At 38.3% G+C, this 12,988-nt stretch overlaps 1 protein-coding gene across 3 annotated transcripts in view; it reads left to right on the top strand.

Moving 5' to 3' along the window:
- Nucleotides 1-12,988, top strand: part of LOC124874372 (dynein axonemal heavy chain 8-like) — a 71,021-nt gene that overhangs the window by 30,097 nt on the left and 27,936 nt on the right. For all 3 annotated transcript variants that reach the window (XR_007039784.1, XM_047375713.1, XM_047375712.1), the window contains 33 exons: nucleotides 1,503-1,607; nucleotides 1,695-1,808; nucleotides 1,911-1,973; nucleotides 2,993-3,093; nucleotides 3,231-3,368; nucleotides 3,462-3,702; nucleotides 3,805-4,004; nucleotides 4,925-5,078; nucleotides 5,167-5,330; nucleotides 5,458-5,560; nucleotides 5,835-5,939; nucleotides 6,195-6,356; nucleotides 6,992-7,216; nucleotides 7,301-7,473; nucleotides 7,566-7,744; nucleotides 7,820-8,007; nucleotides 8,085-8,171; nucleotides 8,254-8,361; nucleotides 8,446-8,580; nucleotides 8,700-8,861; nucleotides 8,949-9,195; nucleotides 9,637-9,878; nucleotides 9,994-10,134; nucleotides 10,219-10,450; nucleotides 10,857-10,999; nucleotides 11,086-11,220; nucleotides 11,313-11,435; nucleotides 11,522-11,735; nucleotides 11,824-11,933; nucleotides 12,019-12,182; nucleotides 12,261-12,450; nucleotides 12,527-12,649; nucleotides 12,716-12,846. Coding sequence is in view for 2 of the 3 variants with exons in the window: in XM_047375713.1 (XP_047231669.1) it covers nucleotides 1,503-1,607; nucleotides 1,695-1,808; nucleotides 1,911-1,973; nucleotides 2,993-3,093; nucleotides 3,231-3,368; nucleotides 3,462-3,702; nucleotides 3,805-4,004; nucleotides 4,925-5,078; nucleotides 5,167-5,330; nucleotides 5,458-5,560; nucleotides 5,835-5,939; nucleotides 6,195-6,356; nucleotides 6,992-7,216; nucleotides 7,301-7,473; nucleotides 7,566-7,744; nucleotides 7,820-8,007; nucleotides 8,085-8,171; nucleotides 8,254-8,361; nucleotides 8,446-8,580; nucleotides 8,700-8,861; nucleotides 8,949-9,195; nucleotides 9,637-9,878; nucleotides 9,994-10,134; nucleotides 10,219-10,450; nucleotides 10,857-10,999; nucleotides 11,086-11,220; nucleotides 11,313-11,435; nucleotides 11,522-11,735; nucleotides 11,824-11,933; nucleotides 12,019-12,182; nucleotides 12,261-12,450; nucleotides 12,527-12,649; nucleotides 12,716-12,846 (5,102 nt within the window). In the remaining variant the exon portion in view is untranslated. The remainder of the gene's footprint in view (nucleotides 1-1,502; nucleotides 1,608-1,694; nucleotides 1,809-1,910; nucleotides 1,974-2,992; nucleotides 3,094-3,230; nucleotides 3,369-3,461; nucleotides 3,703-3,804; nucleotides 4,005-4,924; nucleotides 5,079-5,166; nucleotides 5,331-5,457; nucleotides 5,561-5,834; nucleotides 5,940-6,194; nucleotides 6,357-6,991; nucleotides 7,217-7,300; nucleotides 7,474-7,565; nucleotides 7,745-7,819; nucleotides 8,008-8,084; nucleotides 8,172-8,253; nucleotides 8,362-8,445; nucleotides 8,581-8,699; nucleotides 8,862-8,948; nucleotides 9,196-9,636; nucleotides 9,879-9,993; nucleotides 10,135-10,218; nucleotides 10,451-10,856; nucleotides 11,000-11,085; nucleotides 11,221-11,312; nucleotides 11,436-11,521; nucleotides 11,736-11,823; nucleotides 11,934-12,018; nucleotides 12,183-12,260; nucleotides 12,451-12,526; nucleotides 12,650-12,715; nucleotides 12,847-12,988) is intronic.

The following is a 12,988-nucleotide window of genomic DNA, read 5'->3' as shown; positions in this document are numbered from 1 at the left end:
TTTAGTGGATTTGTTTTTTTGTCATTGTAACAATGTCTTTGGGAATAAATCTTATATTGTTGAAAAGTCTCTTTATTTCCCCTTAAATGGTGCCAAACTTGCCAAATCCTCTCTGCCAATGTCAAACAATGTTTGGTGGAGGCAGTGTGATGGTGTTGGGGAGCATCTAGCTTAATGGAAAAACAAGGATATCTCAATGCATTGAGACATCAAGTTGAGATTCTACAATCGGTGCCATTTAAATGGACCAACCTCTATCCTCCAAGATGACAATGCTCTCCCTACAGAGCGGGGTTTATCAGAGAAAACCAGCAGAATATGCAGGTTGAGAAGAATGACCTGCCTGCAGTCCTGACCTCAAACCAACTGAACACTTCAATTCAATTCAATTCAAAAATACTTTATTAATCCCAAAGAGAAATTAAATGTTGTTGTAGCTCATATTATGTAGGTTTCTTCAAAGAGCCGTTGTAGATGCTGATGGCTGTGGACAGGAAGGATCTCCTGTAGCGCTCCGTCTTACAGCAGATCTGAAGAAGCCTCTGACTGAAGACACTGTTGTTGTAGGACAGTCTCATGAAGAGGATGCTCAGAGTTCTCCATAATGTTCTTCATTTTATGAAGAATCCGTCTTTCCACAATGATCTCCAGAGGTTCCAGAGGAGTCCCCAGAACAGAGCCAGCCTTTTTTATCAGCTTGTTGAGCTTTTTTAAGTCCCTGGTTCTGATGCTGCTTCCTCGGGAGATGATGGTAGAAGAGATCACACTTTCCACAACAGACTTATAGAAGATATGCAGCATCTTGCTGCAAACACCAAAGGACCTAAGCTTCCTCAAGAAGTACAGTCTGCTCTGTCCCTTCTTGTAGATGGCTTCACAGTTGCATCTCCACTCTAGTCTTGAGGGATCAGCTTGGATGTGTTGTTTATTCCAGAGTGACCATTACAAATCACAATGGCTAATTTGTAAATAATGCTGTTTAAAGAATGGGATGCCATCCCACAGCACTGTGTGACCAAGCTGGTGGCCAACATGAGGAGATTATGCAAGGTTGTTGTGGCTGTATAGGTTTCTCCCACTCACTACGATGATGCCCCTTATTGTTAAAAATGAATAAATAGTTTCTAGCATGTCTGGTTTCTTAGAATTCCTCCATCAAAGCCAATAAACAACACCAAACAAGAGTTAATAGCTGAATAAGTTTTTTGGCATTGGCAGAGAGAATTTATCAATGTTCATGAGTGGAATCCGCATGTTCAACTATGCTGCTCAACCAACAAATTGTTTGCCTACAAATGTGGAGCCAAATAAAGGGAAATAAACCAGATTCTCAATGGTATAGAATTTATTGACAAGAAGCAAATTAGATAAAGAACAAAAGGGAGAACATTAAAAATGCACACATGCAGAATATTACGCATATTTTAGGCTCTGAGATATGATGAAGCAAAAAATGCCTAATTTATGACGGTTTTAGTCATTGTTATGAAAATATTTTACAGGAAGCCTATGACATTTTGACCACATGTGAAGCAGACGTGACCCAAAGAGAAGTTGAGGAAGTGCACAATCTGAGCAGTTTCTACACAAACCTTCAGTCTAAAGCCGTTAGTATTATTAGGACAACAATGCTTATTTTTTGCTAAAATGTTATAATGCAATTTCTCCTGGACTTAAAATCTTTATTTTCTCAGAGATCAGTCCAGGCTGAGCTTGTCCGGATGCAGCCCGAATTCAAACAAGACCTTCTGGAGAGTGTTACTGTTTTCAAAAAGGATGTTGACACCTATATGAAACAATTTGATTCTGTAAGTAATCTGTATATATTTAAACTTTAGGTTTTTAAAATACCTTTCAATAAAAATAAAAAAAATTCTTACACTATGATATTTCTTGGTCTCTCATTTTAGGATGGTCCTTTGGTTCAAGGAATATCTCCACAATTGGCTAGCCAACGACTGCAAGTATTTCAGGTGACACATTCACCTAAATTAGGACTAATGTTGCCTTTGGGTTTGTTTAATGCTTTTATTTGGAATATGAAGAAAAGATGTAGGAAGTTATCTTATTTAGAGATTAGAACATTTCTTTTCCTGTTGCAAAAAAGAAAACTACTATATGTTAGTATCCACCTTATTCTTATATCATGATATATTGCTTCAATTCTCTAGACTCCCAGTTCAGTTTTTTACATGTAGACATGTAGCCTCTTGTAATGAAAATACAGGTAAAAAACAAATGGTAACATTAAGTTTTACATCTTAAACGGTGTACTATCATTGAGATTGCTGTCAGGGAGAGAAAGAGCACAACATCTTGCACTAATGAATTATTACACTTCATAAAAGAACATAACTGTGTTCCTTGTTTGTGTTACCCTAAAATAAAACTAGAAATGGTCTCAGCAGTGCAGTTTCTTTATAAATGGTTGGTCGTAATCCAAACAGTGGGGTAAGCATTTTCATCCTCCCTGGGCTTTAGTTTACGAGTAAAAACGGTAAAGCTTTGGGGGCTTTTGATGGTTGATTTTAAATTACATTCCTTAGCCACATTCGCCTTGGTTCCTTGTCTGTCGGTAACCGATGGATAATAATCCACTGATCGAAGAAACAGTCTTTAACACACACCAGCTGAAGCTGCAGGTTAAGCTTTGTCTGATTTAAGAGGGAGCCACAAACAGCATAACGACACATTTGAAGGGATATGTCGGTTGGTGTGTGTCTATTGTATCAGACAAAATGAAGAAAATATCAAAAATACAGTTGTTTAGAAACCAAAACAAACCCCTTTGCTGTAGGTTCTGCTTTGATATAGTTAATAATAACATAATATATCTTCTATCTGCACCATTGGGAATAAGGTGGATAACAAGAAATATTGTTTAATTATATGAATATAATTTGTATTCCTTGTTACTTAGCAGTATTCAGCTGTGTTAAATCTGATTTTAGCTTTTTTTTAAATTTACTATGTAAAAATGTTTTTCGTTCAGGCAAGATTTGAAGAACTATGGAAAAAATTCACCACCTATACTTCTGCAGAGCAGCTCCTTGGCTTGCCAGTTACAGACTATAACAGCCTGCATGTGAAAAAGTTGGTCAAGCTTTCTTACTATTAACATAAATACATTTCCAAGAATGCTTTAGTTACAGTATTACAATGCATAATTTAAAATGCATTCAGCCTTTCAAAGCTATGAAATGACTGACATATTTAAATGTTTCATGTAGGAAAGAGTTTGATCTCCTCCAAAAACTTTATGGTCTGTATAATGCAGTGATGAGCAAGATTGATGGGTACTACAAAATTCTGTGGACATGTTTGGATATTGAGAAGATCAATACAGAGCTTCAGGACTTACAAAATAGGTGGAGTATTTACTACTACAGTTGCCAATGTGCCAAAGCTGTTATGTTCCCTCACATTCTCAGTGTATTCAGACAGTGTATCTATATATGTAGGTGTCGGAAGCTCCCCAAAGCGCTAAAGGAATGGCAAGCCTTCTCAAACCTAAAGACGACCATTGATAATTTCAGTGAGTCATGCCCTCTGCTTGAAATGATGGCCAACAAATCTATGAATCGCAGACACTGGGATCGGATCGCATCCTTGACTGGACACCATTTTGAAGTAGACTCTGTTACTTTTACACTGTGTAACATCATGGAGGCCCCTCTTTTGACCTACAAGGATGATATTGAGGTTTGCTGGCAGTTTGGATAAACCTACTTTTCCTTCATTCTTAGCTATAAGGTTGTATCTGTTCATCTGTTTCTTACCTCATACGCTTGGCGGTATTTCCAGGATATCTGTATATCAGCTGTAAAGGAAAAGGATATTGAGGCCAAGCTGTCACAAGTAAAAGAGCTATGGTCTGGTCAGACTCTACGCTTGATGACCTTCAAGAATAGAGGAGAGCTAATACTGAAAGGTGCAGAGACAACAGAGATTCTTACCATCCTGGAGGACAGTTTGATGGTGCTGGGTTCACTGTTGAGCAACAGGTAAGACATTAAACACCACCTGAAAATGTAGATTCAGTATTCAAGGAGCATTTAGCCTTCAACTTTGTGAAACTACAAACAACTTATTGTTAGTGATAAGAGCACAAATACTTTTTCTAGTATAGAGTTTATGCAGATCTCGACATTTTAGGGTCACATTTGGCCATTTAGCTATGCCCATAAATTGATATTTTCACCTGCAAGTTCACCACATGTTCTCCATGTTGGTGGCTAAAATAGCAGCTAGTGTGTGTACCAGTGTTGGCTCATGATAAAAAGGAGACTAATTTCAAACACAACATGGATATCTAAGTAAGGGCTACACAATACATATCTCAATATCAATGTGCACATAAATTTAGGAATACATTTTGGAATGCAATATTTGTTGTTTGTTATTCACAACTTAAATGAAGACATCATTCACATGCCATTAAGATGTTAATCCTGTTAGGCAGAGTCTCAATAGAGCAGATGGCCACACCTTAAAGATGAGCCCAAAATGCTAAAGAACACAGAGACTGTTATCAGAATCCAAATTCTTAAATTGGTGCAGATTTAGTCTGAAAAGTCTTGGCTCTGTTTTTGGAGATCAAACTGCTGGTATAAATTTGGTTTTTTGATACATTTCCTTTTTCTAAAAATGAAATGTTTACAGTAAGATAATCCAAATTTTCAGTTATCAGCATGGCATGTCTCATTTTTTGTTAGAATGACTGCTGTTACCAACGGCTGCTAAAAAGTTTATTATAAGATATAGTTTTGGAAAGATTTTGTCAAGCCAATGATCCGACTACCAGTAACAATCAGAGTTTCCCATGACCCTTTGGGAAAACTAATTGCCATTATGTGATTTAAATGTTTTGAGTCGGTATTGAAGCAAGATCTGTGACGTCTCAGTCCTTCTCTGCCTTTCACAGGTACTGTGCCTTCTACAAAGCCGAGATCCAGGAATGGGTCTCGAAGCTTTCAACAGCTTCAGAAACTATTGAACTATGGATTATTGTGCAAAACCTGTGGATCTATTTGGAAGCTGTGTTTGTTGGAGGTGACATTGCCAAAGACCTACCCCAGGTGCTGCTCATGCTTTCTACCCTTATATTCAGAAAAATACAATTGGAATCCTTCCTTTTGTAAAATGTAAATTTGTCTTTGATTACAGGAAGCAAAACGATTCCAAGATATTGACATTTCCTGGATTAGGGTCATGAAGCGAGCCAAGAAGGTCCCAAACGTGGTGGAGTGCTGCGTGGACGATCCTACTTTAGGCCAAGTCCTGTCAGATCTTCAGAAACAGCTAGAGCTCTGTCAAAAATCTCTTACTGGGTAGGTATTTTACAATAACCTCACCCAACATCACCCCCCAAAAAATGAAAACATTGATTTGAGGGAAAGGTTTTTTAATTATATCAACACATTCAGTGCTGACGATATTCCATTCCTAATTAAACAGCTACCTGGAAAAAAAGAGGCTCCTGTTCCCGCGGTTCTTCTTTGTGTCTGATCCGGCTCTTTTGGAAATTCTTGGACAAGCCAGTGATTCTCACACAATTCAGGTAAGAGCATGTTTGAACAGGCATCCCATAATAATAAAAATGGTTTTCTAAATGCTACAAAAGTGTTTCATATCTGTTGACGTTCAGAATAAAATCATTACTTTGTGCTGCTGTACACTATAAAATGACAATTTAGGAATTTACTTCACAATCACAATTAACATGCAGGTTATTAGGACAGGTTTCTTAATATCTTAATAAAGGTTTGTAGGTTACTAGTTATTCTCTCATGATTTTTTATTGCAAAAATATTTTTTCTAAACATTTTTTTCAGTCACATCTTCTGGGAGTTTTTGACAATGTCAATGAAGCTGAATTTGACAGAGCAGAGTATGACAAGATTTTGACTGTTATCTCACAGGAGGGAGAGAGATTACCGGTAATTAATGCCAGCTTTATTCATGAAGTTTCAGAGATTTATTTTTATCATTTTTGCAAATGCAAAGATGACTTGAATCCACATTAGTGTCCATTTTGTTGACTACTTTGGAACCTAAAGAAATGTATTGTAAAAAGTACCATGATTTAATCACATTGTGGCTTATGTAAAAATGTATTTGTATCTGACTTAAAGCTTTTTATCTGTGATCACATAGTATACGTACAATTGCATAAACATTTTTGATGATTTTAGCTGGACAGCCCTGTCATGGCTCAGGGACCAGTGGAACTCTGGCTTGGCGAGCTGTTGCAGCAACAGCAGGCCTCGTTGCACTCTGTCATCAGATCTTCAGACTGGGAGATAAACGATGAAGATTTTGATCTACTTACTTTTCTTGATAACTACCAAGCACAGGTCAGAAGACGATGAAGAGGCTGCTTCTGAAAAGTATTGAATGATTTAACAGGTTTATTCGAAATATCAGGCTACCAGTGGTGGGTTTTTGGTACGGACGATGTGGCTTTCTGCCAAGACCAGCTGAAAGAGGGACTTGCTCAAGCCACAATTTATTTAAGAACTTACCACTGTAGGCTTTTGATGAGTCATTAGATATCAGGTCAAGATTATGTTTGCATTATGTTATGTTATATTATTATTATATTATATATTACGATATTGTGTGATTTTATCTTGCATTTAATTGCATTTTAATGGAGTTTTTCCGTTGCTTCCATTGCATGTACTTGTAGATGCTTAAACAGCAAATAACTTCAATGCTGATCTCAATAGCCACACTGTACAGTAAAGCAGCCATACCTTTTTGAAACAAAACACAAAATAGTCCAAGCCTAATGCTGAAGTTGCGTTAGGCTTGTTTTAAATGGTCCTCAACAAAACGTATTTAATCTAGCATCAATAATGTACTTCCATTGTTTACTTCATCCGTGTTTTGGTCATGAAAATATGCTTGGAGACTTTGTGTTTTTATAGTAATGTGTGCACTTATTAAAATATATTTTTTTTGTGCACTCCTTTAATCTTGCTCTAAGGTTGGCCTGCTTGGAATCCAGATGCTTTGGACAAGAGATGCAGAAGAAGCCCTACAAAATGCTGAAATGGACAAAGAGATTATGGTCTTTATGAAGATGAAATTTCTCAAACTGCTCAGTGTGCTAATTAAACAAACCACCTGTGACCTCAGCAAATTTGATCGGGTCAAGTATGAGACGCTTGTCACAATTCATGTACACCAAAGTGATATTTTTAATGACTTAGTAAGTTCTTTGAACAATTCTTAATATCAACAGTTTTTTCTTGTTTTGTGTCACATCCAGCTGTATTTCCTACATTGTGTCCAGGTGAAGAAGCGTGTAAAATGTATCAACGATTTCGAATGGCTTAAGCAGAGCAGGTTTTACTTCAAGGAGAGTATTGACAAAGTCATTGTGTCAATTACCAATGTTGACTTCCTTTATCAGAATGAGTTTCTGGGCTGTACCGATCGTCTGGTCATCACCCCTTTGACTGACAGGCAAGAAAAGAAGATTGATTGTGTTAAGCTACTTTCAAAAAATACATTTTTCTTTCTTTGTTTCATCTAAAAGCTGCCTATCGCCTGCCTAGGTGTTATATCACATTGGCCCAGGCTCTAGGCATGAGCATGGGAGGAGCTCCTGCTGGTCCAGCCGGCACCGGTAAAACTGAAACTACTAAAGATATGGGTCGCTGCCTGGGCAAGTACGTTGTGGTTTTTAACTGCTCAGACCAGATGGACTTCAGAGGACTTGGCAGAATATATAAAGGTACCTTAGAAAATTTAAAGAATTAATCAAGCAATACTGTTGAAATTTAATTCATGTCAATTATCCTGTTTTCAGGCCTTGCACAGTCAGGTTCCTGGGGCTGCTTTGATGAGTTCAACAGAATAGATTTGCCAGTCCTTTCTGTTGCTGCTCAACAGATCTCTATTGTATTGTCGGCACGTAAGAAACATAAAAGCACTTTCATTTTTACTGATGGAGACCTTGTGGATCTGAATCCAGAGTTTGGGCTGTTTATCACTATGGTAAGAATGAGCTTAAGATTAGATGAAAAGTCTTTACCATACAGTATTTGCAAAAAAAAAGGGATCTCTCTGTTTAGAACCCGGGATATGCTGGTCGTCAGGAGCTTCCTGAAAACTTAAAAGTGCAGTTCAGGACAGTGTCAATGATGGTACCAGACAGGCAGGTGGGTTAGGAGTGTTCTGACAGAACTAGTTCTCCTCCTGTTTGATAAAAAAAAACCTCCTCTTTACTGTTTTGTTTCACAGATCATCATGAGAGTAAAACTAGCCAGCTGTGGATTCAATGACAATGTTATTTTAGCCCAGAAATTCTTTGTTCTTTACAAGCTGTGTGAGGAGCAGCTTACAAAACAGGTGGGCACCTTGTAACTTGTCCATAATTACACTTTTTTATATGATAATTGGCCTGTTTTAGACACACACTCTCCTCCTTGTCAGGTCCACTATGACTTTGGACTAAGGAATATCTTGTCTGTGTTAAGAACACTTGGGGCTTGCAAAAGAGTTCGACCTGATGACACAGAGTCCAGCATTGTTATGAGGGTACTGCGTGACATGAATCTCTCCAAACTGGTATGACTCCAAGGGTTTGTTGGGACTATAAGGGATGTTTCTTTGATTTGTGTTGTATTGTGCATATATTTCATGCACAGATTCAGTCCTGCGCATATTAATATGTCCTTATTTTTCAGGTGGATGAGGATGAACCCCTCTTCCTTAGTCTTATCAATGACCTGTTCCCTGGTATCCAGCTGGATGGAAGTACATATGTGGAACTCCAAGCCGCTGTTGCCAATCAAGTTGAGCTAGCAGGTCTTGTCAACCACCCACCTTGGAATCTGAAGCTTGTACAGGTACCTCAGATTGTTTATCCTTTGTTATATAAAATGAGCATTTTTTTACGTTTCATCCTAAAATGTTGCTTTAAATGTTCATATTAGTTGTATGAGACAGCACAGGTGCGCCATGGACTAATGGCTTTGGGCCCAAGTGGAGCTGGGAAGACCGCATCTATCAACATTCTCATGAAGTCAATGACTGAATGTGGAACCCCACACAGAGAAATGCGCATGAACCCCAAGGCAATAACTGCTCCCCAGATGTTTGGCCGCTTGGATGCAGCCACCAATGATTGGACAGATGGAATCTTTTCAACACTATGGAGGAGATCGCTCAAAGCCAAGAAGGGTTTGTAACACAAATACTTCAAACCTAATCTAAAATGTTACAAATTATTCTCTGAAAAAACAATACCAGATCTCCTGAAGCTCAGTATTGTTTTACTCTTTGAACATGAACATTCGAATTATTTCACTGATAAAGATATTGAAAAGTACAACATGAATGAAATGGCTAACATTTTGAATAATTTGTTTTGTAAATGTCAGACCAGATTTATGCAAAGAGATCCCCAAACCACTCAATGCTGTACAAAACTTAAACAGAATAATAAATATGAATCCCAGCTCCATTTTCCTCAGTGCTGCAACTGAAAAAGAAATACTTGATATTGTAAATAAATGTGAGAACAAACAGTATCCTGACTTACATGGGAATATGACACTGGTGAAGAATGTAATTGAGGGGACATAAAAAGACTTTATCGATTTTGGCTTACTCATTTTATAGGGGAAGCCATATGGATTGTCTTAGATGGCCCTGTTGATGCCATATGGATTGAGAACCTGAACTCAGTGCTGGACGATAACAAAACACTGACCCTCGCTAATGGAGATCGCATCACTATGTCACCAACATGCAAGTTGGTTTTTGAGGTGCACAACATGGATAATGCCTCTCCTGCTACCGTCTCACGGGTGGGAATGGTTTTTATGAGCTCCTCTGCTCTCAGCTGGCAACCCATACTCCAGGTACAGGTCACTCTATTCAAATCATTTAAATTGTATTTTCATAATACGAAATAAAAGAGGAACAATGGTATATAAAATTTGGATTGCTTGGTTGAAACAGCTCTTTATTTTATAGGGTTGGGCTAAGAAGCGCAACGCGAAGGAAGCAGAATCCCTTTTGAGTCTATATAACAAGATGTTTGCTGATGTTTACTTATATATGAAGCAAAACCTTAAACCTAAAATGGAGCTCTTAGAGTGCAACTATATCACACAGGCATGTATTTAGAAGAAACATTTAAAACATAATTTAAAAGAATGCTTTATACTCACTTTGGTAAACTTCTTTTTAATCTTTCAGTCAGTTAATCTACTGGAGGGTTTCCTGCCAACCAAGGAGATAGTGGGTTTTGCTGGAAGCAAGCACCTTGAGCGCCTCTTTGTCTTCTGCTTGATGTGGAGCATTGGAGCCATTTTGGAATTAGATGATAGGGACAAACTAGAAGAGTACATCAGAGGTCGTGAAATCAGTATTGATTTGCCTCAGATAAGGCCAGGAGAGACTATGTTTGAGTACATGGTTGACACAAATGGTAAGCTGGAGTATTTAAAATAAGTTTTCAGTTGTGTGGTATAATGGTGTGGGGGTTACCACCATTCCCCTTACACCCACATAGATCTGCCTACATCTTTGCCTAATTATTCCCTGGGTGATTTGCATGGTAAAATGGGTATGGGTGCATGGGTGTATCTTTCTGTTTTTTGACCAGTATTACCGCCTCTTACCTGTACCAACTGGGATTAGTTTCAGCTTCCTGCAACCTTAAAGGCTACTTTATCAACCTTTTCCATAGATTTTTGCATGTTTAAAAGAACAAACTTCCCAGTAATCTAGAAACAGTAGATACTAATTGTGTCTGAAAAATTGTTTCACCTTTAAGGTACCTTTTAATGTATGATCAGGTGAAGTTTAAATGTGGATGGCAACTTTTGTTTCAGGTGAATGGTGCCACTGGAACAATCACGTTGGGGAGTATTTCTATCCAACTGATGACGTTCCCGATTACACTTCCATTCTCGTGCCAAATGTGGATAACACAAGAACCTGTTTCTTGCTAGAAACTATTGCAAAACAACGCAAGGTAAGCCTGTTGTTTTTAAAGGCCCTTTTCCCCGTATGAAATGATTCTTTCTTGCTCTAGCTGTAATCATTATTTTACGCATTTAGGCCGTACTGCTCATTGGTGAACAAGGCACAGCAAAGACAGTGATGATCAAGGCCTACGCAAAAAAATGTGATCCTGAGACAGACCTCTTCAAGTCCTTAAATTTCTCATCTGCAACAGAACCCATAATGTTTCAGGTTAAGTCTAATGTAAAATGTTTAGTGTGGTTGAATTTTACATGTTAGGATTTTTCATTTTTTGTCTGCATTTGCTCTATTTCTGCTTTCAGCGAACAGTGGAAAGCTACATTGAAAAACGAATTGGCAGCACCTATGGACCCCCGGGAGGACGCCGGCTGACGGTTTTTATTGATGACATAAATATGCCTATTGTCAACAAATGGGGAGATCAGGTCTTACAAATATTTCCCTCTTTTCTACTGTTTTATGCCAAGTCAGTTCAGAATAATGGCATTTTTTTATGTGATTGTCCAACCAGATCACCAACGAGATAGTCCGCCAAATGATGGAAATGGGCGGCATGTACAACCTTGACAAACCTGGAGATTTCACCACTGTTGAGGATGTGCAGATTCTGGCTGCCATGATTCACCCCGGTGGTGGGAGAAACGACATCCCACAAAGACTGAAGAGGCAGTTTACAATCTTTAACTGCACTCTGCCATCCAACACTTCCATTGACAAGATCTTTGGTAGCTTTTGGCAAAGATTTCATTAGATTTTTACCTTATTCTGATTTTATTTTGGACACTTAACATTTTGCCATTTTTTATTGTTTAGGCACAATTGCCTGTGGATATTTTCACAAATGCAGGAATTTTAAACAAATTATATCAGAAATGATTAAATGTCTAGTGCCTGCTGGAAGGATTCTATGGCAGTGGACAAAGGTCAGTAGTTCAAATATGATCTGACCTTTAATATGGGAAGATATTTCATTAATACTGATGTTACTCTAAATATTTTCATATAAAGGCAAAAATGCTCCCCACACCATCAAAGTTTCACTACATCTTCAATCTGAGAGATTTGTCCAGAATTTGGCAAGGAATGTTGAACATAAAAGCAGAGGAGTGTCATAACATTCCCACTCTACTGGCTCTTTTTAAGAGTGAATGTACAAGGGTTATAGCAGACAGGTAGTGTGTTTGCTTTCACTAGATTCCCTTTTGAAAGCCAAAAGTAGAGAAAAGTCTTAAGATATGGTTTCATTGCAGGTTTATTTGCTCGAATGATAAAGAGTGGTTTGAGGAGAAAATAGGTCATGTGATCCAAGATATTGATTCAAATCTTGTCAAAGGACTTCATCCAGAGCCATTTTTTGTGGATTTCCTCCGAGATGTACCCGAGCCAACAGGAGAAGAAGACGATGAAGCCTGTTTGGATGCCCCTAAAGTTTATGAAATGGTATGAAGTTGTTTTTACTATTGGTCTTGTGGTATAGTAAGGAAAAAAACAACGTCGTGAACTAACAATTTCTCAGGTGCCAGATTTTAAGTTCCTGGCAGAGAAGGTGAAGATGTATCAGAGTCAGCACAATGAAGTTGTTAAAGGCTCCAGTCTGGATCTGGTTTTCTTCAAAGATGCGATGACTCACCTAGTCAAGGTCAGATTTAAAATCAGCATCAGAGATACATGTCAAGCATGCTAATCAAGAGTTGCCTTTCTTTAGGTTTCACGAATTATTCGCACCGACAATGGAAATGCCCTGCTTGTGGGTGTGGGAGGATCTGGGAAACAAAGTCTTGCTCGCCTGGCCTCATATATAGCTGGATACAGCGTCTTCCAGATCACACTAACCAGGTGAAAGCAGTAAAAAGTTAACCTCTTTTGTTCAACTGAGGGGGGGGGGGGGGTGCCATAAAAATGGTTTGTGGGGCTTTCATTTCCAATTCTGCAAGCACTGGCTTTAGGACATCCATCTATTGTCTATACCAGCTTGTCC

The sequence above is a fragment of the Girardinichthys multiradiatus genome, chromosome 9 (genome assembly GCF_021462225.1).
Source record: "Girardinichthys multiradiatus isolate DD_20200921_A chromosome 9, DD_fGirMul_XY1, whole genome shotgun sequence".
Classification (NCBI taxonomy): domain Eukaryota; kingdom Metazoa; phylum Chordata; class Actinopteri; order Cyprinodontiformes; family Goodeidae; genus Girardinichthys; species Girardinichthys multiradiatus.
Note: the sequence above shows the minus strand (reverse complement) of the source record. Positions and strands in the feature narration are given on the sequence as shown.